At 44.2% G+C, this 27,379-nt stretch overlaps 1 protein-coding gene across 1 annotated transcript in view; it reads left to right on the top strand.

The window, feature by feature from the left end:
• Positions 1-23,154, top strand: part of ANKRD33B (ankyrin repeat domain 33B) — a 112,486-nt gene extending 89,332 nt beyond the window's left edge. Inside the window, exons 3-4 of the mRNA XM_074943195.1 lie at positions 8,697-8,837; positions 21,834-23,154. Of these exons, the coding sequence (XP_074799296.1) occupies positions 8,697-8,837; positions 21,834-22,684 (992 nt within the window). The 3' untranslated portion in view covers positions 22,685-23,154. The remainder of the gene's footprint in view (positions 1-8,696; positions 8,838-21,833) is intronic.
• The last annotated feature ends 4,225 nt before the right edge of the window (positions 23,155-27,379 follow it).

The raw sequence follows: 27,379 nt of genomic DNA, 5'->3' as shown, positions 1-27,379 counted from the left end.
GTTTTTGTTTTATATTGCTTGGTAATTTACTTTGTTCTGTCTGTCATTATTTGGAACCACTTAAATCCTACTTTTTATACTTAATAAAATCAGTTTTTGCTTATTAATTGATCCAAAGTAAGTAATTAATTCCTGGGAGAGCAAACAGATGTGCATATCTCTCTTTCAGTGTTACAGAGGGTGGACAATTTATGAGTTTACCCTATATAAGCTTTATACAGAGTAAAACAGATTAATTTGGGGTTTGGACCCCATTGGGAACTGGGTATCTGGGTGCTAGAGGCAGGAGCACTTCTTAAGCTGTTTTCACTTAAGTCTGCTGCTTGTGGGGGACGTGGTTCAGACCTGGGTCTGTGTTTGCAGCAGGCTAGCATGTCTGGCTCAACAAGACAGGGTACTGGAGTCCCAAGCTGGCAGGGAAAATGGGGTCAGAGGTAGTCTCAGCATATCAGGTGGCAGTCCCAAGGGGGTCTCTGTGACCCAACCCATCACAGTGGTGTCGTCAGCAGGATCTGTGTACAGCTGATTGCTTTGAGATGCTGGTAGTGATTTTGAGTGAGTTTTAAGTGTGGTGGCTGGAGAACAGACAAAGTGGTTACTGGTTTGCTATTTTCTGTTTGTTTACTTCGGCTGAGTGAATAAGCACAAGAAAGCAGGAAAATGACTACCAGTGAGGCAGCTACAAAACTAGAGCTGGCCAGACTGGAAGTGGAAGAAAAGGGAAAGGACCATGAGTTTCAAATGTGGCAGGCAGAAATGAGGCTCAAAGAAGCAGCTGCAGCCAGGGAAACCAAAGAAGCAGAGACAGCCAGGGAGGAAGCTGCTCACAAAAGAGCAATGGAAACCCAGAGGCTAGCCCTGGAGTTAAAAGACACAGAAATACAGGCCTAGATTGAGGCCCAGAAACATGAACTGACTGTTATGGAGTGGAAGAGACAAAACCCTTCAGCAGCTGGCTCCACGTCCCCAAAAATCCACAAATGGGAGCGACTATGTCCGCAGTATGATGAATCCAGTGATATTGCCGAATATTTCATCACCTTTGAAAGACTGTGCACCCTCCATGCAATTCCTGAGGATCAAAAAATGACTACGTTGATGGGAAAACTGACTGAAAGAGCTCTGGACATATTCAATAAGATGCCTATTGATGATGCTTCAAATTATGGTAAATTTAAGCAACTGGTTTTGAAACAGTTTCAGATTACACCTGAAACCTACAGGGTTAAATTCAGGAGTCTTAAGAGGGGATCTGGATTGAGCAATGTGGTTTATGTAAAAGAAATGAGAGATTTGTTAGACAAGTGGGTGAGGGGAAAAGGCATTACAAGCTTTGAAGGAATGTGTGATTTGGTTACTCAGGAACAATTCCTGAATATGTGCAGTGATAATGTAAAACAGTATTTGTGGGACAAAAAGGTGGATGCAGTGGGTGAATTAGCTGGGTTTGCAGACTCTTTTGAGCAGTCACAAGCTGCAATTAAACAAAAACCACTAGCCGCGGGGGACAGGGTTGGGGGAAAGCAGAATCACCGTTTTACCCCCGGGAAAAAGGAGACTGGGCGTTCACCTCCCCATTCCCCTGTTACTCGTCCCAGTTCTTCTGTACAAGCAGAGGAGCCCAGAAGGTGCTATCACTGTAAGTCCACTGAGCACCTGAGGAATAAATGTCTTTGGCTGAGTGGGAACAAGCAGCGGGTAACACATGAAGCTGCTGCTGCTTCTGCTTCTCAGAGCACAAGGGTATCCCAGGCTAATGCCTCTTTCCACACAGGATTTGTAAAGGTTGCTGCTACTCAACCAAGCAGTGAGCATATGCATGCTGTTAAGCTTAATGGCAAACTTCTCCAAGGTTTAAGGGATACAGGTGCAGAAATGTCTGTGGTCAGGAGAGACCTGATCCAGGAGAAGGATTTGTTACCAGGAAAAATGGCACAATTAGAATGGTGGGAGGTTACAAGGTCCTTGCACCTTTAGCTAAGGTACACATGGAAAATGGTGATTTGCAGGCTGAACTGACTGGCGCAGCAGTGGCACACAATTCTGCGCCTTTTCTACAAGGAAATGGTTTATTTAATGTGTCAAAATCTGTCCCAGGGTTTGTTAGCAGCAAGAAGGAATCCTGTGCTAAAAGCCCCAGGGGAGAGGGTGAAGTCACAGGTGCTGCTGTGGGAATAGGAGAGTGTCTCTTTAATTCCTCTGTAGCCGTGGAGAATGCAGCTTTGGGGGAAGGGGCAGTTGAAAGCAGTTCCTGTAGCCCTGGGGCTCAAGGCAAGTCCCTGTGGGAGGGGCTGGATAGAGCCATTTCCTGTCCTCTTGTCTCCCTGGGGGAGGGGAATGTTCCACCTTGTAACAGGGAGGCCTTCCCAGCTGCTGACTGCCAGGAAGTTGCAAGTCATCAGGGGACAGGTCCTGCTCTGGGGTCACAGAGACATGTAGCCGGGAGATGGAAGTTGGGGTTCTGGTGACTGCTGCATTGGGAACGGACCCCAAGGACTCTGTAGCTGGAAGCAAGCCCAACCTGAGGGAAAGGGCAGGGGGGATTTTACTGGCCAGTGAAGGGTCTGTTATAGCTAGTAGCTATGAGCCCACAGCTGGATCAGGGTCACCTTCCCCTTTGGGGGACACAGGAGGGGAGCCCAGAGAGGGAAGTCCTGACAGAAGGTGAGGGGGGACAGGAGGGTCTGCCCACCTTTTGTAGGGAGACTTTTCCCCAGGAGGAGGGGAAAAATCTGCATCTAAAATGCCAGACCGCTCGCCTGTGGATCAGGGTTTAAGGAAAGACTGGGGGTCAGATCTCCTGGAGGGAAGAGTCCATCCAGCTGACCTGTTGGGAGCAGAGAGTGGGGTAACCAAGAGGATCTTACCAATCTAAAGCACTCCATTAAAGAATGTTATTCTTGCTACCCTTGTAAAAGATAACACTGTCTCTTCAAGGCTGGGGGGAGAAAAACTCCGCATTTGGGAAGCTTCACAAGGGTGGGGTTTTATATTGCTTGGTAATTTACTTTGTTCTGTCTGTCATTACTTGGAACCACTTAAATCCTACTTTTTATACGTAATAAAATCACTTTTTGCTTATTAATTGATCCAGAGTAAATAATTAATTTCTGGGAGAGCAAACAGATGTGCATATCTCTCTATCAGTGTTACAGAGGGTGGAAAATTTATGAGTTTACCCTGTATAAGCTTTATACAGAGTAAAACAGATTTATTTGGGGTTTGGACCCCATTGGGAACTGGGTATTTGGGTGCTAGAGGCAGGAGCACTTCTTAAGCTGTTTTCACTTAAGCCTGCTGCTTGTGTGGGACGTGGTTCAGACCTGGGTCTGTGTTTGCATCAGGCTAGCGTGTCTGGCTCAACAAGACAGGGTACTGGAGTCCCAAGCTGGCAGGGAAAATGGGGTCAGAGGTAGTCTCAGCACATCAGGTGGCAGCCCCAAGGGGGTCTCTGTGACCCAGCCCATCACAGAGAGTTTTTGCCTGGGCTTATTTTAAGACATGAGGCTACATTTTCAGCCTCATAACTACATACATGAAATTATAACCTATAACCTTACTATAACATTACTGTAACAACAATGCTTAGTGCATCATAAGCCTTCTGAAGACACCCGACATGACAAACTTTGCATTGGATACCACATAATCATTTTACAAGGATGAACATGGGGGTGCTGGGTGTTCCCCCGAGGTACAGAGCATCACACATGGATTTATATACAGGCAATATGATATTCGCTGTCTTATTATCTATCCCTCTCTTAAAGATTCCCAACATTCTGCTAGCTTTTCTGACTGGCACTGCACATTGAGTGGATGTTTTCAGAGAATTCCACAATGACTCCAAGATCTTTTACTTGAATGGTAACAGCTAATTTAGACCCCATCATTTTATATGTATAGTTGAGATTATGTTTTCCAATGTGCATTACTTTGCATTTATCAACAGTGAATTTCATCTGCCATTTTCTTTCCCAGTCACCCAGTTTTGTGAGATCCCTTTGTAATTCTTCACAGTCTGCTTTGGACTTAACTATCTTGAGTAGTTTTGTATAATCTGCAAATTTTGCCACCTCGCTGTTTACCCCTTTTTCCAGATTGTTCATCTATGTGTCTGATAATTCTGCTCTTTACTATAGTTTCAACCAGTTTGTCCGGTACTGAAGTTAGGCTTACTGGCCTGTAATTGCTGGGATCACCTCTGGAGCCTTTAAAAAAAGGCTTCACATTAGCTATCCTCCAGTCATCTGGTACAGAAGCTGATTGAAATGATAGGTTACATATCACAGTTAGAAGTTCTGCAATTTCACATTTGAGTTCTTTCAGAACTCTTGAGTGAATACCATTTGGTCCTGGTAACTTATTACTGCTCAGTTTAACAATTTGTTACAAAACCTCCTCTAATGACACCTCAATCTGGGACAGTTGCTCAGATTTGTCACCTAAAAAGAATGGCTCAGGTTTGGGAATCTCCGTCACAACCTCAACTGTGAAGACCAATGCAAAGAATTCATTTAGTTTCTCTGCAATGGCCTTATCATCCTTGAGTGATCTTTTAAAAGCTCAATTGTCCAATGGCCCTACTTGTTGTTTAGTAGGCTTCCTGTTTCTGATGTACTTAAAAAAAAATTGCTATTATTTTTTGAGTCTTTGCCTAGCTGTTCTTCAGATTCTTTTTTGGCCTTCCTAATTGTATTTTTCACTATTATGCTCCTTTCTGTTTTCCTCACTAGGATTTAACTTCCACTTCTTAAAGGATGCCTTTTTGCCTCTCACTGCTTCTTTTACTTTGGCACGGTGGCACTTTTTTTGATTCCCTTACTATGTTTTTTAATTTGGGGTATACATTTAAGTTGAGCCTCTATTGTGGTGTCTTTAAAAAGTTACTGGGTCTTGTGCTGTGCACCACTTTGCAAAGTGAAACAGTACCATCCTTGGAAAAAGTGAGTTTAGTTGTATTTAATGTGATGCATAAGAAATTAAACAGCACAAGGTTTCCATAAGCAAGTAATACTGTATAAATTGTACAGGTTCTCTCCAAGCTAGTCATGGAGTGAATGAAAAACAGATACTTGAGCTGGACAACAATCTCTCTCCAGGTCTTTAAATAAGAGACATGCACAGAGACAACCCATAACTCTTGATGGTGGCGGGGGAGCACAATTTAAAGGTTCGGGTGGGCACATGACCACCCCTTTCCATGCATGCGTCACCTCTGGACCCTTTCCCGCTCCCCCTGCACCGCCCATGCCCTCTTGACCCCACTCCCCTCAGAGAGCTCCTTCCTAACTTACTTCTCCCATTGCCTCCCCCCTGCGGGCCAGAGCGGGCTCTGATACCTACCACCGAGCAGGTTACTGCAGCTGCGAGCAAGGAAGAGATGGGATTCAGAAGGCTTCCCCATACCTCCTCTGGTGTTGCTGTGCTGCCAGCCCCATCTCTCTTCCCTGCTCCAGGTGTCTCCTAGCAGGACTGAGCGGCAGTGCTTGGTGCTGGTGTCGGTGCCTTTCCCAGGCACCTCCCGCTCAGGCGCACTCAGCCAGACTCCCACCATGGCAGAAATTGGGGGAGGGGGACTCTTGACACCACATGTCCCTACCCCCACACAGGACAAAGAACTGTACACTGAACATAGTATTCTTGTTAGGAAGCACACCAAGCATACAGCCCGACAAACTCTTTGATGTTAGAAAGTATTTTCCCCCCATTCTGCAGCTTCCTAGTGCCATGCTTCCTCATTCGCAATCCCCTTTCACGCCCTCTCAGTGCTGTGACTTTCTCCCACTCCCACTAAACTACTGTATGTATAGCAGCCCAAGGTTACTGCCACTATGGATCAGACTTTACATCTGTCATTAATAGTCAGCAATAGCATGCAATTCAAATATAACCATGGTAACTTCTTTTTAGAGCTTCATGAAGCTTTTGTAGCAAACCTGAAATCACACAATACTCACCTGGTTTCAGGTTAGGTACAAACTCTCTAGAGTTCACCTAGGTTCACTGAAACACTGATGAACTTTTCAAGAGAACCTGGGCCAAATTCATGGCTTTGTATCAAAACCATGACAGGCTGAACTAAACATAATGTGAAATTTGACATTTATCACTGTTTTATTTTGAGTCTGTGTTTCTTTGAACCTAAAATTTGAAGCAAACCTCAGGGTACATAAACCCCTGTGGATTGAAATTGAAGAGGTTTGCATGAATCCCTGTGATATTGAACAGCTGAGTTCCACACAGCTCTGCTTAGAATCATAGAATCATAGACTTTAAGGTCTTAATTTTCTTTGTTACTTTGCTGCTATTTTTTTGTCTTCACTTGAAGTTAGATCCAATCCCCTGGGGAGCTTTGACTATGATTTCCCCCACCCCATTCCCCATCTGTGTCAACTAGCCCAATCTGTAGTTATATTTTTGGCAACATGAAGAGCATCTTTAACAGTAATTAACATAGAGATTTTTTAAAAATTCATTTATTTGTATGTAATGTTGTTGTTTTAAATATCCTCACTGTTCTGATGTTCTCTAGATATCCCTGGTTGAACAGAAGTGTTTCTGCTACATTGAGGCCTTCAGATTATGCAGAGAGATACTTACAGATCAAGAGGCCAGTCCTGCAAACCTTCTGGGCACAGAGATTCCATTAGTGTTAATTGTCTTCATTGTCCTTATTTGTGGCTTGATCCTGCTCCCACTGAAGTCAATAGGAGTTGTGCCATCGACTGCAACATGAGCAGAATTGGGGCATTGGTTCATGTTATGGGCCCAGTTGAAAATGAGCGTAAATCATTGCAATTCTAATTTGGTATTTTTTTACACCTAGTTTGCACTCTCTTTGTACTGAACTAAGTGATGACACAAGGTGCAGAACCACTATGCATTTGGCCTTCAATTTCTTTGATTCTCGCACAGTTTAAACTCCTGTTTTAGGTTGTCTATGAAATTGCTTGAGTTTCAAGGAAGTTTCCGGTAACACAAATGGGTTGGTGGGATTTGGCAAACCTCAGAGAAGGCTGAGACTGAAAATATTGTTAACACTACGACTACAGATCTATCTAAAACCATTTAACTGGCAAAAAATTTGCTTTTCCTGCCTTCCAGAAGAAGTGTAGGACTGTGTTGGTGCAAACAATTGCTGATGAAAACTGCACCAAATGTGCTGCGACAAATTTCTTTTAAAAATTGCTCTGTGTGAATTACAATCTGCTTCAGTAACATTTCTGGATATACTTGACAGCCATGCATCGCAGAATATCCAACTGGACTGCAGGGTGAGATGACAGTACATTTTTTACAGCTCACAGTAGTTAAGCTGTGATTGTTGCAGCTGCCTGACAGACTGCATTATTATACAAACCATCAAACCATCATAAAATAAATGACAAGTGAAGGGAAAACTGTTCTGAATGAGTCATAATGGCACTAGATGTTTGTCATCTTCTGTTAGTCCAGTTGTAAGGGCTTGATGTTTTAATTGGTCTTCAAGCTGTTAGCTCCATAACACTTATTATTTTAGCCAGTGATAGTCTTCCAGTGCTCTTCATGTCCCTGCTGACACCAGTGACACTGGCACACAAACCAAAGGAAATGAAAGGCAGCAATGGCCATTTCTGGAGAGTAAAACTTGACAGCAGAACATCAGTCACATTGATTTTACTGTGAAGCCAGTAAAGCTGCCCCACTGGCCTATTGCTAGTGAGTGGCCCAGTGGCTCTCCACAGCCAGGCAGGGAAAGAAATGGTGAAAAAGAGCAAAAAGAGAACACAAATAATCCCTTTGTCTAATATCAACCCACCCAAAGTTCTGTTGAGATTTTCAGCTCTGTCTTGTGCAACCAGACATTAATCAAACTCGATGATTTTAGAGAACAGGAACCAGCTGTCTGCATATCTCCATGGCAGTATCTTGTCCAGTTCTTTGACAATATGTGCGTACAATTAATAACTTCACACTTGCATCAGACCTTCCATTTTCAAAGAGTTTTAGGGGTCAGTTTGGTTTTCCCACAAGCCCAGTATATGGGGCAGCATGTCTTTGCACTGCCCTAATAGCAGACCCTGATGATTCTGTGTTTTGGCTTCCTCCATTCCAGCCCTATAACTGGCACAGCCTACATCCCCTAGTGCTGCTGTGCTGGCCGGCACACTGGAGGTGGTGGAACCACACAGCTCCACCTATTCCCTATCCCTTCCCACCAGTATGAATTGGAGGACACATAGTAGCCCCACACAGGCTATTCTTCCCTCTGTGCTACTGTCCACTGTATGGGTAACTGGTACAGGAAAGTAGGGGACATCTTACTATGACATGCCACAATGTGGTTCTTAGCTATTCCCCACAAACAACCCCTGAGGTGGGTAAGTAGGAGTGTTATTACATCAGTTTTTATAGAGGGGAAAGCCACACTCAGAGTCAATGTCAGAGCTGGGATTAGAACCCAGGAATTCCAGGCTCCTGTTCCCATGCTCCAGTCAGACCATCATGACACTTTAAGAGTAAATGCTAATGACTGCAGCATGTGAAAAAGGATGTGAGAGAATGGTATAGTATTAAGTAGCCATGGCTTGCATATTTGATAGCTGCTAGTGGTCAATTAAAAGTTTCAAGCAGTCTAAACCTCAGAGTGATTCTTAACTCTAATATTTTTCAGTAGTGATAACTCTTCTCTCCCTTGTTTTATCCTTCTACAGGGCATATAACCATTACAAACTACTTGTTGAACTATTTTCCTGGTCTTGATATTGAGAAGAGGAATGTATTTGGATTCACAGCACTGATGAAATCTGCAATGCAAGGCCGAACTGAATGTGTCAGAGCCTTAATGTTGGCAGGTATTTGAAATTCTTTACTTCATCAGTACTTCTTGCTCTGAATAGGATAGCAGTAAATCTATGAAAAGCTGGCCTTTCCAGTATTTACTTTATTGAGAGGCATGGTGGAGCTATTGATATAAATGAAAACAATTTCTGAATGTCTTGTAAATACAGAAGTGAAGCAGTTTTATTTATTAATTATTATTATTGTTACAATAGTACTTTACACTGCTCTTGAATTTCAATCTGAGCATCTCAGCAGAAATTACAAGCATTCATTGGTTCAGACTTGCATCATCCATGAGAAGTAGATAAGTAAGTTGGGGACTTAGGTGAGGGAGGCATGGCACCCTACAGCCCTGCTAGTGCATCCCAGCCCCTCCACCCCAATCTCAATGCACCCCCAGCTCTGACAATTCACCCCAACCCTCTGAGCCCCAATCCCCTGCAGCCAAACCTTCCTGTAGCTTAATCCCCTCCAGCGCTGCCAGTGCACCCCAAAACTGCTATGAGTAAGTGATGGAAGAACATTCATTGAGAAATTGGAAGGTTCTTAGCTGACTGAAAAATGTGTGCTTTATGGCATAGAAATACTTTCTCTCAAACATAAAACAGTCAGTATTGTGGAGCAGAAATCCCGTCTGTGATTTCTCTCCCCGGCCCTGCCACAAACTCCACCCTCCAACCATTCAGAAATGTGACCAGAAACACCATTCCACTGTCATATAGTTGTCCTTCACTCCAGGTACTGCATGTGAGCCAGGCTGTGGGAGGGGGGGAATTAACAATAATAGAAATGTTTGTATGTCAGGGAGTGAAGATTTCAGGGAGATGAGTTCCCTGCTTGTGGTGGGGGGCCTGTGTACAGCATTGGGGAGGGGCCAAGTTGGAGGGGGGAATGCAGTGAATGGGTCAGGGCCATGAATAGGGATGTGTGGTGAAGCAGGGCTAGTGTGTGTATGTGTGTTTACATGGGCCGGGGGGGGGGGCGCTCAGTATGCAAGTCCCAGGACATGATATGTACAGCTGTCTAAATGACCACTAACACCTACCAACACCATATGTTTACCTGTTAAAAAAAACTATGAAATTCAATGGCAAAGAACTATGTTAACACAGAGTTAAGGTTGCTTGGCAGTATGTCGTCATGCCCATGCTCTTTCAACAGTGCCTCAATACACCCCATTAACATAAATACCTTTACTCTGCCAGCCTCACAGTTGTGGAAATGTACAAATTCTTCACCTCCTTTTACAACCCAGTCACTCTCTCCCACCAGGATTCCACCTAACACTATCAAAGGACATAAAGGTAGCACAAGCCACCTTCCCTCTACCCTCTTTAAGCAATGCCTCAATATGCACACACTCACACTGGCTCTTGGCACTGTAAGATTCAGATCCTCACACACAGTCACACACTTAGCCAACTCCCCAGGAAGAACATCACACATATACACTTTAAGAACCACTTCACACCTTTGATAGTCCTTTACCCTGAGGGTACATCTACATTTCAGCTCTGTGATTCCCAGCTCATGTAGACTTAAAGCTAATGTGGTAAAAACATCAGTGTAGCTGGGGTTGCATGGGTAGTGGCTTGGGCTAGCCGCATGGTCCCCCTGGGCACACGCTAGGCAGATAGCCCAAGTCACCTCCCGTGCTGCCCGGGCTACACCGATATGTTTAGTATGCTAGCTTGAGCAGAGGTACCATGGGTACATCTATGCGAACTAGGAATCACAGTCCCACCTCAAATGTAGATATACCATATGTCATACTGTCTGGAGTAGCTCAACACTGAGAGTACCAGCTTCAGGGCAGACTGTCAAAAACAGGGCAGACCCCCCCCAAAAAAACTGGTGGTGTGTTCTATAATTAGATTTCACCAACCCAGTAACAAGTGTGAACTCCTGGATCACTATAACAGTCTTACCATGGAGTCAAGACAATGACCTTGACCTCTCCAGTCTATCTTGTCACCCAGGCAAGTTGGACTTAGTGATAAATGGTCACTTACACCAAAAATCACACCATATTCAGGTTGTTTCCAGTTCCAAGAGACCAGTCAATTACCCCAGATCAATTGTTACTCTAGATCTTTCAGCAAAGACAAGGCTTGTAGCCAATCCTGTAATGAACTATCTAAAGATTTATTAAATAGGAAAAAGAAATGAGAGTTATTTACAGATTAAAGCAAGCAAACATATACATGCAAATGAGTTATTACCTATATCCTGAAAGTCAAAGTGTCTTTTGGGGCATACACAGGAGGTAACCCCTGGGGATCTCTGGCTTCAGTTTGATGTCTCTAGCCCTGTCAGAGTTCAAACAGGAAAGAGATGGAAAATTTTCCTGAGACTTCTTAAGTCAGGTAAAGCCTAGCAAGGATATGTATCATATTGTTAATGCTGAAAATGTGCAGTATGCAGGAATAAGCTTATCTTGTGAATTTAGTAGCGATACAAGGGTACAAGGGAAAGCTAATGTTCTTCTTTGAGTAGTGTCCCTGTGGGTGCTCCACTTTAGGTGTCTGTGTGCCTCTGCACCTCTAATAGGAGATTTTTGGTAGCAGTCTCCTGTTGAGCCCCCGCATGTGCTCTCCCTCCCTTGTGGTCTGCCTCCGGGCTATTTAGCACTGCATGGGAGAACCCCCCTCACTTCCTTCTCTACAGAAGGAGCAGTTGTCCCTTCCTTATCTGTGTCATTAGCATAAGTAGTGTTTGTTTTGTTACCTTTGTTCTCCCTAAAAGTACTCAGGCTAGTGTTTTGTTTTATTTATTTTATTCCTTTGGTTTAAAAAGAAAAGAGAAAAAGGAAAAGAATTTCACTTTCCTTCCCTGTCTGGGGGCATTCTCCCCCCCCCCCCCCGACATCTAGTAGACTAATAATTATTTCTTTTTCAGTTAAAAAAAAAAGACAATGTTTTTCTGCATATTCCTCCCTGCTAGAGGATGATACCCCCTGCCCAGAGGCTCTGCTCCAAGCGGTGCCTCTCCTGCCAGGAGTCAGTTCCTGTAATGGCCAGACACTCTCACTGTGCCTGGGAGACCCTCACAGAAGTGCTTTACCTGCCACACCTAAACCTGCAGCCTCACAGGAGCCGGGAGCTGAAGTTAAAATTCTTCCTGACAGAGAAAACACTTCAGTCTGCAGGGGACTCCGGCGGGTGGTGACCCCGGATCATCCCCGGAGCCTTCACTTCCAAAGGGGTCGAGTGGTGAAGAGGAGGAGAGAGAGAGAGAGAGAGAGAGAGAGAAGAAGCCACCAGCAGATTCCCCCTGGAAAGGCTCCTCCGAGCAACTGGCCAGCCAGAGGGGTGTTCCCCAGTGCAGCCATCTCGGTAGGACAATACCAGCAGAGGAGCCTCCTGCTGTGACCTCAGCGGCAGCTCTGGTTCAGCATGGGGGCTTCCAGCTGTGAGCTCTGCCCTGCTCTGCGCTCTGCTCTCCCCACCGACAAGGGGCTTCTGTAAGCTCTGTGCTGCTCTGAGCTCTACTCTGGGCAACTACTGCACCGAGCAGACACAGTTACCCTACCATCTCGACACGGAGAAGCCCTGCTGTCAGCTCTGCTTGGGCACCGAGACACCAGCGGCTTCCACCCTCATGCTCTGAGGCAACAGTACCATCCCCGAAGGAGAGGGGACAGTTACCATACCATCTCTAAAAGAGCGGCATAGAGAAACCCTTCGGTATCAGATGCAACAAAACTCCCATCTAGGAAGTGTTCTGCACCTTCCCAACCATTGATACCGACTACAGACGCTCCTCTGGGGTTCCGGATGAGCCCATGGTAACACAGGTGCTCTGATACTCTGGAGATCTGTGGCCTCAGTACCCAAGGAGAGACAATTACCATACCGTCTCTAAAAAAGTGGCACCAACAAACTTTTTGTACTGGGCAAAACTCTCATTTAGGGAGTGCTCTGCCCAACTATCGGGAGTAACAATGTACCACAGACCCTCCTCTGTGGTACCAAAAGAACCCATGGTACTGCATGAGCTCTGGAGACCTAATGATTGGGGAAGAACCACAATCCCCATTATTTGGTACCAGGACCCCGGTATCAAGCACATCCCCGCACCCAGAATTGCTCTTAGCACTGGGCTGTATACTGCCAATACCCCAGTCAGCAGCACCCTTACCCACTGACGAATCTGACACTGGCCAGGAGAAGATCATTCCTTGGCCCCTCAAGGTGGCCCACCAACACACTACAAGGGTCATCCCCAATTCCATCATGCCAACCGCCCGTGCCTGCCTTCCTGCCTCTCCCTCCCAAGGCTATATTGTAACTCTTCGGGTATATACACACACATGGTGCGACTGTCTCCGGTGTCTCTCAGGGAGAGTCCACCAGATGGGTTGCTACAGCCTGGCACCTGAGCCAGGGCAGGAGAGCACCTGAGCCAGGACAGGAGACAGCTTTTTCAGAACAGGAAAGAAGGGGGAAGGGGAAAAACAAACAAAACAAAACCACACCTGAAGAGGAAGCTACCTCTTCAGCCCACTTCTCCTCATCTCTCCCAGATGAGACTGTGCTGCCCACTCCTCATCACTAGGTGAAGATTTAAGAACTTTCTGGATCTTACCAAGAGGGTGGCAGACGAGCTGCAGATTCCCTTACAGGAGGTGGCAGATACACATCACAAGTTGGTGGAAATTCTGCACACTACCTTCTCATCTAGAACTGTCCTCCCAATTAATGAGCTGATTCTAGATCCTACCAAAATCATATGGCAGAGCCAGCCTCCATCACACCAACCAGCAACAGAGTGTAAACAAAAACAACCCTACATCTCTACCCAAAGAGGCAGGCTTTGTTTTCAACATCCGCAACCCAACTCCATCATAGTGGATGTGGTTAATGCATGAAGCAAGCAACATAATGCCAAGTCAACTCCATATGATCTGGCTTCGCAAGATGGCGTATTCATCAACAACATTACTGTTTAGAGTCATAAATTACCAAACTGTCATGGCCAAAACAATTTTGTTAATCTTGGGAAACCCAGGATGTTTCTGAAACATTACTGGAAACACAAGAAGAACAGATTCAGACCATTCTTAGAGAAGGTCAGTTAATAGCCAGACCGATCCTAGAGACACCACTGGATGTAGCTGTTAGAGCTGCCCGCCCAGTCTCCATGACAGTGGTACTGAGGTGGGTTGTGGGGTTTTTTTTTGTTCCCTACACCTCTCTAGATTTCCCAAAGAGCTACAGTCTTCCAATTTGAAGGGCCAAACTCTTTGCGGAGAAGACAGATTTTCTCTCCACATCTTGAAGGATTCTGGGACCGCACTACACTCCTTAGGAATCTACACTGTGGAACAGAAGAGAAGATATACCTCTCAACCACACCACTGATCACAATCTTCTCAATAATCACCATCTCTGTGCTGTTATGAGCCACAGTGTAAGAGGCCCAGGGCTCAAAAGTGAGAACAGTCTGCACCCCAGTCCATGACCTCTCAAACTGCCCCTTATAAGCACTTTGATGAGCTGGTCGGGGGCCTGAACAACGATACCTTACAGTAACAGCTGCCATCTATACACCTGTCACCCCACTCAGAAGTCACCTTACCTTACTTCACAGCAGTTAGGACCAGTTCTAGAGCAAAGAGATTGATTTCTAGCCCTGAACTTACAGGGTGCCTACTTCCATATCTCAATACAAACATCGTACAGGAGATTTCCTACTGCTTACCTTTGGGGCAGGATCATTATAGGTACAGACTGCTCCACACAGGGTAGTCTCCAAGGTTCACTTCATTGTAGTGGCATACTAACCCCGGTACAGTGACTGGACTTTATCAGCACCAACCTGATGCAGTACAAGCGAGAGCGCTCCTCTCACTACCCACATTCACCACCCTGGGACACATGTCTCCCTAATATGCTGGGGAGCTCACCTACACAACAACAAGGTTCAGGACAAATGGCTTTCCATAGAAATGACCTTCCATATTACTCTTTTGGGGTTAGGGGCTGTCAGGAGTGCCTGTGCACAAACTCTGCCTTTCATCAAAAACAACACACAAAGGTTATGATGGACTTAATGTGACCTGTATGTTTTGTATAAACTGCCAAGGAGCTGCCAGATCTCCCTCCCTCTGCAAGACAGCATTCAAACTTTGGAATTGATGCACCCATCACAATGTGCTCATCTCAGCGGTCTGTCTGCAAGGGATACAGAACGGGATAACCAACAGTCTCAGTTGGAATTTTCTCTTGACAATGAGTGTATACTGAATTCACAGGTGTTTCAAGATATAGCCACCCTTTGGGAAACATTCACTTGCAGTTGCCCTCATCTTCCCAGTGGACAGGGTCCTCTTGTATATGTTTTCCCAGTTTTTTACCCAATCCAAGATTCTGTTGAAAATTCAATGAAACAAAGCGAGAGTTATTGTGATTGCCCTTCTTGACTATGACAAGTCTGGCTCCCTTACCTGACACAGATGGCAATATGCCCTCCTGTTCCTCTGATGTCAGCCCATTCCTTACCCGCTCTCTCAAAACAATGGGCTGACCCTTCACCCCAACCCATGGGTCCTCTGCCTCCAGGCTTGGACCTTTCTTTGTTCCAAGGCTTAGCAGCAGAATGCTCTGACAAGCTGAAACACATGTTGCAACACAACCACAAGTTGACCACTCGACATACCTAGCTACAAAATGGAAACAACTCCAAGTTTGTACCATTCCAAACGGACAGACCCAAACTCATCTTTCCTCCCTCTGATTTTGCACTAAATTTTAAACTCTCACTCAGCTCCCTCAAGGTACATCTCATGGCGAAAATGGCTTCTCACTTGGAGTTTACTCAACCACTAATGTGTACACTCTTTAAGGGCATTGGGACTCTCTTCCCCCATGTGACACCACCCGCTCCAGCCTGGGACTTTAATCTAGTTCTCAGGGCTTGGACTAGACCTCCCTCCAAGTCCAGGGCAACTTGTTCTCTCTTACACCTGTCCATGACGACAGAATTTCTAATTGCTATCACCTCAGCTAGGCACATAGGAGAAATAGCAGCCCTGATGGCACACCCATCATTCACGGCCTTTATCTTTAAATAAATAAATAAATAAAAACAACTCTAAGGCCATATCCCAAGTTTCTCCCTACTTTTTCTGCACTTTCCATATGAATCAAAGATCCATCTCCCTGTTTTTTCCCAAAACCACATTGTGACAACTGGGAGACAATTGTGCATATGCTAGATATTAGAAGGACATTAGCATTTTATTTGGACAGGACTAAGAACTTAAGGAAATCCCCTAAACTCTTCCTTTCGTCTACAGAAAGATCCAAAAGCTCTGTGATATCTGCTCAAAGACTATCCAAATGGGTTTCTAGTTGCATTAATCACTTAGCAAGGGCACAACTTGCTTCCGTCCATACGCACTCCATGAGATCAGTTCCTACCTCAATAACATTCCATAGGGATACCCCTATTTCCCCAATCTATGGAGCAATGATTGGGGCCTCTGTCCATACTTTCACAGAACATTATGTGATCACTGAAGATTTGGCCGCTGACACCATCTTCGACTCCACAGTATTCTCTGTAGTAAAAGACTCTGCTCCAGACTCGCAGCCTCCAGTGGTGGGTAATGCTCCGGAGTCACCTAAAGTGGAGCACCCACAGGGACACTACTCGAAGAAGAAGAGGAAGTTACTCACCTTGTGCAGTAACGATGGTTCTTCGAGATGTGTGTCCCTATGGGTGCTCCACAACCCATCCTCCTCTCCTCTACTTTGGAGTTCTCTATAGGGCTCTGTGGTAGAGAAGGAAGTGAGGGGGTTGTGGAGCACCGCCCATGCAGTGCTAAATAGCCTTGAGGCAAACCACTAGGGAGAGAGAGCACATGCGTGGGCTCAACGGGACACTGCTACCAAAAATCTCCGATTAGAGGTGCAGAGGCACACAGACACCTAAAGTGGAGCACCCATAGGGACACACATCTCGAAGAACCATCGTTACTGCACAAGGTGAGTAACTTCCTCATTTGGGTACCTTATCTCTGCATTTCCATACTTTCCAACAGTAGGTATTTTTAAGAATAGTTTTACAGTAGCTTATGTTAAAGGACCATTGAAGTTTTCAAACATTTGAAATTCAGGAAGCTTTAAGATCTTCCTCTGACCCTCCCACCCTTCCACCCCAATCCCCACACACTTAAATTACTGAGACGTATTTACATTATTAATTCCAGTATTGTGAGGTTTTTAGACTGGCAATTTCAGCTGTGCTTAGATGTAGTGCATTGTAAATCCTGAAGCTTGCTAGTCATACTGAATACTAAGCAAGTAAGTAATCAGAAAACAGTTGTAAGAAATTTTGTGATGGCATTCTTCAAAGCCATGGATTCCATGATTTTCCATTGTTTGCTTTATTATCATGTCTTTCCCTTTCCCCTATGCCCCATAGGACTGAAGTGGTATCGTTGCTTCAAAGGATGTTGTTGGTATGGTGACATGTCCCCTATGTGCACGTGTATAGTGAGTGAGAAAGCGAGTTTGCCACTGCAGGACAGGACGGGGAAGTTTCTGATGCTAGTGGAATTCCCTGTACAGAATACTGTAGATCAATGGCTCTCAACCTTTCCTAACTACTGTACCCCTTGCAGGAGTCTGATTTGTCTCGTGTACCCCCAAGTTTCACCTCACTTAAAAACTACTTGCTTACAAAAGCAGACATAAAAATACAAGTGCATAGGCACCCTATTACTGAAAAATGGCTTACTTTCTCATTTTTATCATACCATTATAAAATAATGTAATTGGAATATAAATATTGAACTTATATTTCAGTATATAGTATATAGAGCAGTATAAACAAGTCATTGTCTGTATGAAATTTTAGTTTGTACTGACTTCGCTAGTGCTTTTTATGTAGCCTATTGTAAAACTAGGCAAATATTTAGATGAGTTAATGTACCACCTGGAAAACCTTGTGTAACCCTGGTTGAAAACCACTGCTGTAGATTATAGCCCAGTATGCCAATTTAAATGGGTGCCTGCCCTGTAGTGCCCACTGCTGACCAAGTGTGGCTTTGCTGAGGCCTGCCTCAGTTTCCTCTTCACTCAGATCCCTTAAAAAGTCCTCACAGTCCAAATATTCATTCCCCTCCCCGGAGCCAATTTATAAAGTACTGCACAAAGTTTTTCAAAATAGAACTTAAACCTACAAAGTCTTCATCCCAGGTTCAGATGGTCACAGCTCCTCCTCCCTGAGGGTCTGGCTTCCCTTCAGAGTTCAAACACTCTTCTGCACCAGTTCCAAGATGGGCACAGCTCTCCTCTCTGAGGGTCTGTTTTCCTCCCATCCCAGAACCTGTTGCTTGGAGTATGGCCTTCTCCACAGGCTTTCTGGCTGAGTCCTGCAGGAGCCTTAAGCCATGCTGTGCCTACAGGCATCTGCCAACTTGTACCTGCAGCCATCTTCCTCTTTAGAAGGCCCAGGTGCCTTTCCTTAAGCGCAACTGGGCAGCAGTTAATCATTCCATGTGCCCTGGACCCTGCTTCCTCTTAAAGGGATCAGTCACCCTGTGACAGCGAACCTTATAATGAGGATGATCAAAGCACTATGGAGTGCTTTCTGCTGTAAATCATGACCAGAAGGTGTTTACTGTGTACATGTATTACGATATTATTAGTGTATTATTCCTGTGACACTGGCAATGCAAGAGCTCAGTACTGGAGACTAACCAAGTTTCCAGCCTGCTTTAGTACTGGGTATAGCAGTCGCATGGGGGAACCTGTAGGGAAAAATGTGATGAATGATTAGAGCCCAATTTTCAGAGTGCCTGTTCTTTCTGAAAGTCAGGGTGTTCAGGTTGGGAACCAAAATACTGAGGCAGCCACAGTCACTAGCCACTTTGGAAAATCTTGGCCATAATGTTTAATCTTTAAAAAATGTGAATTCATTTTACATTCCAAAAAGTACATATTAAAGCAGGTTAATTACTGTTCTGCAGTTACTTCCATTGGGCTGCCGCACTGCCAGGGTCACAAATCTTATCACTTCTTAGCAAGATAACCACCTCCAGCAGAAGACATGCAGAAATGCCAATTGTGATTTAAAAATGGAGGGCCAGATAGTGCTCTCATTTACACCAAAGCTACTCCAGTGAAACCACTGGAGCTGTTGTGGATTTAAACCAGTATAAGAAAGCAGAATCTGGACCTTAAATAATACATTTCATGGTGTAGGTCCACAGGGCCAAACCCTGAAAGTGAAAGTGTTGCCTGGCTGAGAGCTTCAGAGTTGACCTGACTAGAGTTCTACTTACTTTAGCACTCTCATATTACTAAACTGAGCAAAATGGGTGCAGTTTTCATTGAGGAATCCATTTAATTAAAGTCCTGATGCTGCTTTATTTAGTGAGGCCTGTATTTTTTAAAAGAGATGAATATTTAACCAGAATTTTAGATCCTACTTATTAACAGACCTGCATACATTGAGAAGAAACCCAGTTGTTTGTATATTCTGTCACTAATCAGATAGGCTAAAGGAGCAATGCAGGAAATGTGCGACTTATAACTCGATTTTAATAAAAAAAAATTAATAGTACCCTGGGCATTTTTATTCAGAGGTCTGAAATTCTGATTAATTGGAACTTTGATGCTTTGGCAGCCCAGCACAAACACAGCAGCAGTGATGTCAGTTTTGTGGATAACAATCTCTTGAGACATGAAACCTCATTAACTGAATATAATATTAATATCCCAAAGTGACACATCTACTCAAATTAGTTGCTTGAAAAACAGGATTCGGGACATGATTTAATCTGAGGAAAATGAGGACTAAGGGCAATGCACACATTTTCTAAAAGAAGACTCGCTAGACCAGCCTTAAATCTGAATGACAAATAGTTCAATGAGACTGCCATAACCTTTGAAAAAGGGCTTGAATATTGATGTCTGACCCAATTGATAAGGTCCCTAGAAATTCTGTTGAATGAGGAATTTGTTTAGGAATGTTTCTGGATTTGCAAAGTAAGTCAGTAGTGTCCTAAGAAAATCTTGTGACACACAAGATTTCATTAGATGAGAAATAAAATCAGCATTGAGTATGCTGCTAAAAGATTTGGATCTCTGTATTTGGTAGATTTCTTTTGTGAGATATAGCTCCAAAAAGAGCTGGGGAATGTGTCAATTTGTATTGCTAGAACCTGAAATCATAGAAGAGGCAGCACAAATGGTGAGCCCAATGGACCCTTGTAAATGTTCTCTGATCAATTTGGAGAAATGTATCTGAGTAAGAGGAAACACAGTGTATTTGACTGTGGTTTAGAGTCAGAGCACAGTTCTTCCATGATTCTATATCCGGAATATATCTGGAGGCAAACACTCTTGGCTTTGTGTTGCCTGTTTGCAAACAAATCCAAGTGGAGATGGCCTCACAAATTGGTTAATCTGTTTAATCATATATCAGAATAGCCACCTCCCCTAACATCGGGTCTGGCTGGATGATATGCCCTGGAATTGTTAATGTTTTGGTTTTGTGTGGGTGTGGTTTTGGGGGTGTGGGGGAAGCATGCGTGGGAGGTTGGCCATCAGCAAACTTGATCTGAAAACCCAGGGCCAATTTAAACACATTCAAAATCCACAGCACGTGGCTGGGGGCCCTGTCCTATGTAATAAATCATTCCCACCCTCGGCTTACTATTAAAATGTATGTTGTATGAACACAACAAACAAACAACTCCCATGCAATTTCCTATATTCCCAGAGAGACCTACGTAAGTTGGAGAGGGGAAGGAGTGCAGGCACAGGTGGGGTTGAGGAAAGGTTGGGGATCCAGGGACTGTCAGGTTAAGGGGACAGGCTGAGAGGGGGAAAGGTGAAGGAACAGGAGGCTGGTGTAGGGGAAGAGAATAGGAGTTCAAAAACAGCCAGGCTGATGGGGAGGTGAAGAGTAGGCCAGGGCCAAACATCATGGCCTCTACTCTGTCATATTCTTGTTGACCTCTTTACAGCTTTTGATACTGTTAACCAGATTCTTTTTGAAATCCTGTCTGCTGTTATCTTTCAAAATATTGTCCTTATCCTTCTTCTGCTCCTGCTTCTCTGACTGCTTCTGCAGTGTCTCATTTGGTGGGTCCTCCTCTTCTTTCGGTGGGGTCCCACAGAGTTCCATTTTGGCCCCCGCCCCTTCTTGCTCTGTACCCTGTCTCTGATGATCTTCTCTGCAAAGGTGGCTTTAACTATTCCCTTTATACAGATTCCTCACAGATCTACTTCTGTTTGCAACCTGTCTCTCTCTACCCTAACCATATCTTGACCTATCTTTCTGATGTCTCTTTGTGGGGTCTGGCCATCAGCTGAAACTTAACATGGCTAAAACTGCGCTTCTGATCTATCACCCACATTCTCCCTTCTTTATCTATCACAGTGGACAGCACCATCATCCTCCCTGTCACTCAGAGTATGTCTACACCAGAAATGCTCCAGTGGCACTGCTGCACCTGCACCGCTGTAGTGTAGGCATTTACTACAGAGACAGAAAGGGTTCTTCCGTTGCTGTATGTCTCATTACTCAGTAGTGACTGGTCCACATATAGGAGAACAATCTGCTATTGCTACCAGTTACTCCATTAGCTCAAGTGGGCAGAGGTCTGTGCTGTGGATCTAAAGTTTTCAATCCTATTTGTGACCCATATGGGGAGGGGGAGGTCAGTATGGTTCCTCATGATGGAATTTGGGTTGTGTGGTGTTTTTTGTTTTATTTTTGTGATTTATTTTCAGTGTGCTATTTAAAAATAGGAAATTAGATACAAGAAAACCACATTCAAAACAATAAGGTTGCAAAGTCAAGCACTCAAAAGTCAGGAAATTCCAGAATTGTGTGTGTGCATTATGTTACAGTCTTCAATTACATAATCACATACAATTTTTCTTGACAGCATCCTTGCTTCATTCAGTTTTGATTATGGCAGTGGGAGTTGAAGTGTGCACTGTATAACCGATCAACGCAAATGTTTTTCCTTTCTCTCCTTTAAGGGGCAGATGTTCACGCGACTGACCCAAGCCGTGGAATGACTTCACGGGAATGGGCTTGTTACACAGGAAGATCAGAAGCAGCCTTCCTCATGCAGAGGCTGATGGACAGGCCATGCCCTGAGCAGTTCTGTGATCAGTATAAGTCAGAATGGCCAAAGATGAAGGAACTTCTTGCCAAGGCCACAGAACCAAAAAGCTGTTTGCAGAGGATCTCAGAGGGTGTGAGGTCAGCAATGTCATTCAGGGCTTCCTGTGGCCCTGAAGAAGATGGCGTCCTTGACCACATGGTTAGGATGACTACAAGTTTAAGCAGCCCCTTTATTGCCATATCTTGCAGGACTGTGTGCCCAGGGAGCCCACCCTGTGTGGGGAAACGCACACCGGCTGTGCAGGACATCCTTAGGAAGCAGAGAGCCCAGGAAATCCGATCTCAGGACAGAGACCACATTAGCAGCTATGAGAAATTATTTCAGAACTCCAGAATCATGTTGGTCCCCAAAAAGAAGGACCGGCGGGCTAGTCTGCAGCCCCTCAGCCTCACAGTAGCTCACATGAACACTGTGGTCACAAGGAAAGCAAGCCTCCTGCCACTGCACCTACTGAGAAGGAGCAGTGTGAGACCAGGATTTGTCATCCCCAAAGTCCGTGTCAACAAGGCTCCTCCACCCACCTACCAACCAGAGAAAGTGAGGAGGAAGAGCAGTGCCAAAGATGGCACTTATCTACAGATTCCCAAATGGAGATACAAAGAGCTAAAGGAGGAGCGGAAGAAGGCAGAGGAACAAGAGAAGAGGAAAGCAGCAGAGGCTCAGAAACTGAGGCAGGGGTCTCCACAGAAAAACAGGACATGACTTAATGGTGGGGATGATGTCAGACATGCCATTGTTAACAGACTGTGCACATCAAAGTAGGGGCAACTAAATTGAATGATGGCCCTATGGCACTGAAATAGCACATGGGCTATCACTGTCTGTATCTGGTGGAGTGAGGAAATCTTGGGGTTGAAGTGTAAAAAATTGTTTGTTTGTCCACTGGCAGAAAATTGAGGTGGTGATTTTTTCCCAAGATTAACAGCTGAGAAACAGCCTTCACTGCACATATGCATGAAAGGGCCATGTTTTGTGTTCATTTTCTACTGGATAAAATTAAGGGCTTCAGCTTTTGATACCATTCACTCTCCCTTCCCCTTCGGTAAGACCATATGAATTGCAATGCTTTGTAATTATAATGAAAACCACAAAGAGTTTAAGGTATGCCACAATCTTGGTACAGTAGGTGGAGGGTAATGAATCCAGGGCTATATGTAATGCAGATCTTTTTGAATATGGTAAAGCACTTTATGATTAACATTTTAATTCTGAAAACCAGAGTTTAAGACATCGAAGGTATCAAACGCTACACATGTACTGTCTGAATGAATGTGATTCTTAATGCTATTGGTTTTACTCTTTGAAGATAAAAAATAGCTGCATATCTAATATATACACTGTGTCAACAACTGAGATAATCAGATCCCCACTTGATGTAAATCAGCCTGGCTCCATAAACGTCAAAGGTGCTACACCCATTTACACCAGCTGTGGATTTGGACCAATTTTTTAATGTCATGGTCAACTTTAAGATTTCCCTCCTCCCTTATGGTTTTTCCTTTACTTGCTATTGGCCTTCTTCTCTTTTGTCTCAGGGAATGTGTTACTCCACTCTTGTATCATTGCATTTACCTACAAAATCATCGGATGATTGAAGGTCCTTTTATTAAATCTAAGTTTGCCCCTTGGGAATGGCCCAGCATATAGCCAGAAAGGACCAGATGAACACTCAAATAATGAAATTGTCTTCTCCTACCTTCAAGAAGTAGCTCAAGGATAGTGAGTGCAGCAGTACTCTATGAAAAAAATCAAAAAGGTCATATGAGGCAGCCCATTCACCAGCATTTGGAAATCCAGGATACTCATCCTAGTGAGGGTCTGAAATAGTGCAACTTGGGTGCCAAATGGAGAGTGCTGCATCTACCATCTCCATCCCAGCCCTTGGAAAACCATTTCTTAATATCAAATTCACAGCAGGAATCACCCAAGCTGTTCTTAAACGGGCAAATGAGGAGCAACGTGTCAGGTATATTGTTCCATACCCTTCCTGGATCCCATAAAACTAATAAAGTATGCTGCATATGGTGGCTTTACCAGCATCAAAGCCCTATGACTTTCAGAGCAATTCCCTAAGTCCCACACATAATCCTAGATGTAATGTTAGAACGTGAGTGGCATATATGGCCACAGAAATGTACCGTTCCTGTATACACATAGCCCTTTTGAAACTCAGAATTTGCTTAATTGGGCAAAGTTTCTTTCAGTCCATATTAAAGTTATTTTGTTTCTAACAAGAAGGTTGTGTAAAGAGCATAGAAACCACTTGTAAGTTTAGGAATTTTCTATAGTTTTTTTTTTATAGCAAGTTAGCTGACAAACTTTGGTAAGGGCTCTGTGCTTGCTACTTGCAATAGAAAGATAATGTTAATAGTAATATTCAAAAGAAAACAGCAAGGCATACAGTAAATAATGCATCTATGTTTTTAAATTTCCTTCCATTTCAAACATACTGTATTGCTCTGTGTTACTCTGCATTCAAGACTAGATAGAACTTAAATGAGAATATTACTGAAAATGTTAATGCATTGGTAACCCCCCTTCACTATACTCTACTGTGCTCTCAATTACAGCCTTCCCAAATAAGGCTCAGTTCCCAAAGGCACTAAGAATGTGACTCTCTCTAGATCTTGCTTCACATCTTGTCAACAGTAATATATTGAACTAAGACAGGAAACAAGCTGTTGCTGCTCTCAGGTTTTCACATTTAAGCAGCTTTAAGAGCTAGCAGTATTTAATAGGCCTCAGTAACTTCAGAGGCAATCAGGGCATTGCAGCTCTGCTGGGGGGACTCACTCCCCTATTCTCCTGCATCACACTCTCTGCCATTTCTTTTGCATCCATTTGAGAGAACGGTTTCTAGAGAAGCTTTTTACACTTGGGGTCAGACAGACATTTCTTGTTAACATAGCCGCAAGCAGGCGGTAGGGGTACTGCATCTCAGTAGGAGCTCTGTCTCAGGGAGGTCCAGTGCAATCCCTTCTGCAGCTCCTGGGGAATCAAGCTGCTGTGTTGCTCCTTAGGAAGGTGCAGCATGCATGATGCTTCACAGCAGCTGGTCTCACTGGCTGGTGCAGAGAGGTTGAGTCACGGCCACAGCACAGTGGGACCCATTGTCTCTGCTGTAGTGGAGCGCATGCTTGGGGGTGCTCGAAGGGAGCAGTCCCTAAATGCAGTTGTGGCTGACTCCTTCACAACATGCAAAGAGGGGAAAGTTTGCCTGCGTTCACCTCCCCCATAGCACATAGAATGGCCACAATCTGACCAGACTCTTAGTGAAACACTAATGGCCACGGACCAAAATCCAGCACCTAGAAAGCTAGGGCTCACATCATAAAAGCATCACAACTGCTGCTAATTAATCTCCTCTCAGCAGAGCCTGGGTGGACCTGTCAAGCAATGTTTTTCTCTCTAGCTAGGCTTTTTATAAGGTCACCCCTCATGGTGGTGTCTATAGTGAGTTTAAGTATCAAAAGACAGATTCAGTATCCCAAAAGCAATCACTACTGCAAAACGAACACATGAATTTGCACTCTAACTCATGATAGAGTTACAGCTGACATACTTTCTCTCAGGGATTAATGTACAATAGGTTACAATTAAGGGCTGAAAATGAAGCCCATGTTCTAACCCTTTGTACTTTGCTGTGCATGTCTGTATATGTATGCTGAATTAAAAGAATTCAAATCTGCTAAAAATTATGCACTTGTTTTTCAGAGAGGAAGGGGTTTTGCCTTTTGCTTTTAGATCACCAATATGAGTTTAAACCAGGTTAGTGGGGGTGGTTAGTCATTACCATTTTGCCTAGATGAATGGTGTTAACCTGGGTGGTCTCAATCCAAGTCCTAGTGGACAAGTGTTCCAATGAGAAAAAAGTTAATTGTATTTGTTGCTAATTTGCGCTCTTGCTGGCTGTCTCTTCAGAGGTGAGTGGTTGAATGGGCATTGAAGATTCACTCGTGCCCAGAGATGGTCCCACTAAATCATGTTTGAGGCCGATGGGCTGAGTCAGCTGGAAAAGCTGACAATGTTGGCACCTTTGCTGCATATCATGTGACCATTTTTTATATGTATAAACTCCAAATGGTTTCCACAAAACATCAGTCACCTCAGGAATACAGTGGCCAAAAATTAATCAGCCTCACAAAGGTACGCTCTTAGTTCTTTCCTGGCAACTGTACCCTGATCCTGGAGATTTCCAAATGGATCCTGCAGTTAGCCTCTATCTTTGCTAGATAAAAAGACAGAATTTAGATGCCTGTCTCTTACTTTGGTCAGTGTAATACTGGTGTTTACTCCAGTGACTGCAGTGGAGTTACTCCCAGTTTACACCAGGGTGAGCGGAGAAAGGCCCATGATTAGCTACCTGATTTGAAATCACAGAAGTGTTTTTGATTGCCCTCTAAATCTGCATCCCCAGCTGCATTTCAGCAGAAATAGCTACATTTTCATTGTCTAATGACTAAGGGCTTCATTTTATCTCACTCTGAGTGGTCTTTTACCCTTTGTTCTTAATAATTCAGTCGATCCTTTCGGCAGCTTTCACTGGCAAGACTTCTATGGTGCCCTGATAGAAACTAAAGGTGCCTTTGCCAAAGGGAATCACAAGGAAAGGAAGGCAACTGTCTGGAGTGAATCCTTCCTAGGGTGCAGCAAAGTTTATACCTCCCTATGCCAGTCTGGGAGACTTTGGTGCGTTAATGGAAGTTATGCACACTTCTGAACCCAATGGCTAATAACAAATTATGGACTTCAGTTTCCATAGCCTTTCCATGCATCAATTAATTATCATCTTTGAAAATCACTGGAAGGAGCCCTTCCATCCTAGTGGTCATTCACAGGGAAGTATTGTTCCTGATGTGGGGATTTATTGCAGCAGTGAGCAATAGGAATACAAATAACTATAACAGAAAGAGAAATAACTTTGCCAGGCATAACCAAAATGTTCTCCGCTAAGCTCTGAAATAAAGCCTGTGACCACTTGTCTTGGATGTAGAAGTGTGGCCTGCACCCATCATAAACATCAGCTGGAGGCTGCTCAGATAGATATGGAGCATTGATTGCATGCTTCAGTCTCTTTGGGCCACAATGCACTAGTCAGTTTCATGTCATGCAAATAAAGTTTGGCCCTTGAGAGTCTGGGAAATTGTTGCTGTCACCTGTGGTTCAATGCCCTTGGCTATGGATGTCCTTAACAGCCCTGAAGTGGTAGTTCTGTCCCCTGAAAGGAGCCCCAAGCTCCAACACTTGCTAAGAGAAGATACTTTGCATAGAAAAGTGCTGGTACTTGGCCTAGATGTGATAAAGTTTTGGAGGGTTTTATATTTTAACAGGAAACTTCCGAGGAGCATGAGTGCAACTTCGAGTCAGTATTCAGTAGAGGTGCTCACAAAACATCGT

Source organism: Natator depressus, chromosome 2 (genome assembly GCF_965152275.1).
Source record: "Natator depressus isolate rNatDep1 chromosome 2, rNatDep2.hap1, whole genome shotgun sequence".
Lineage (NCBI taxonomy): Eukaryota > Metazoa > Chordata > Testudines > Cheloniidae > Natator > Natator depressus.
This window is presented reverse-complemented; position numbering and strand designations above follow the sequence as displayed.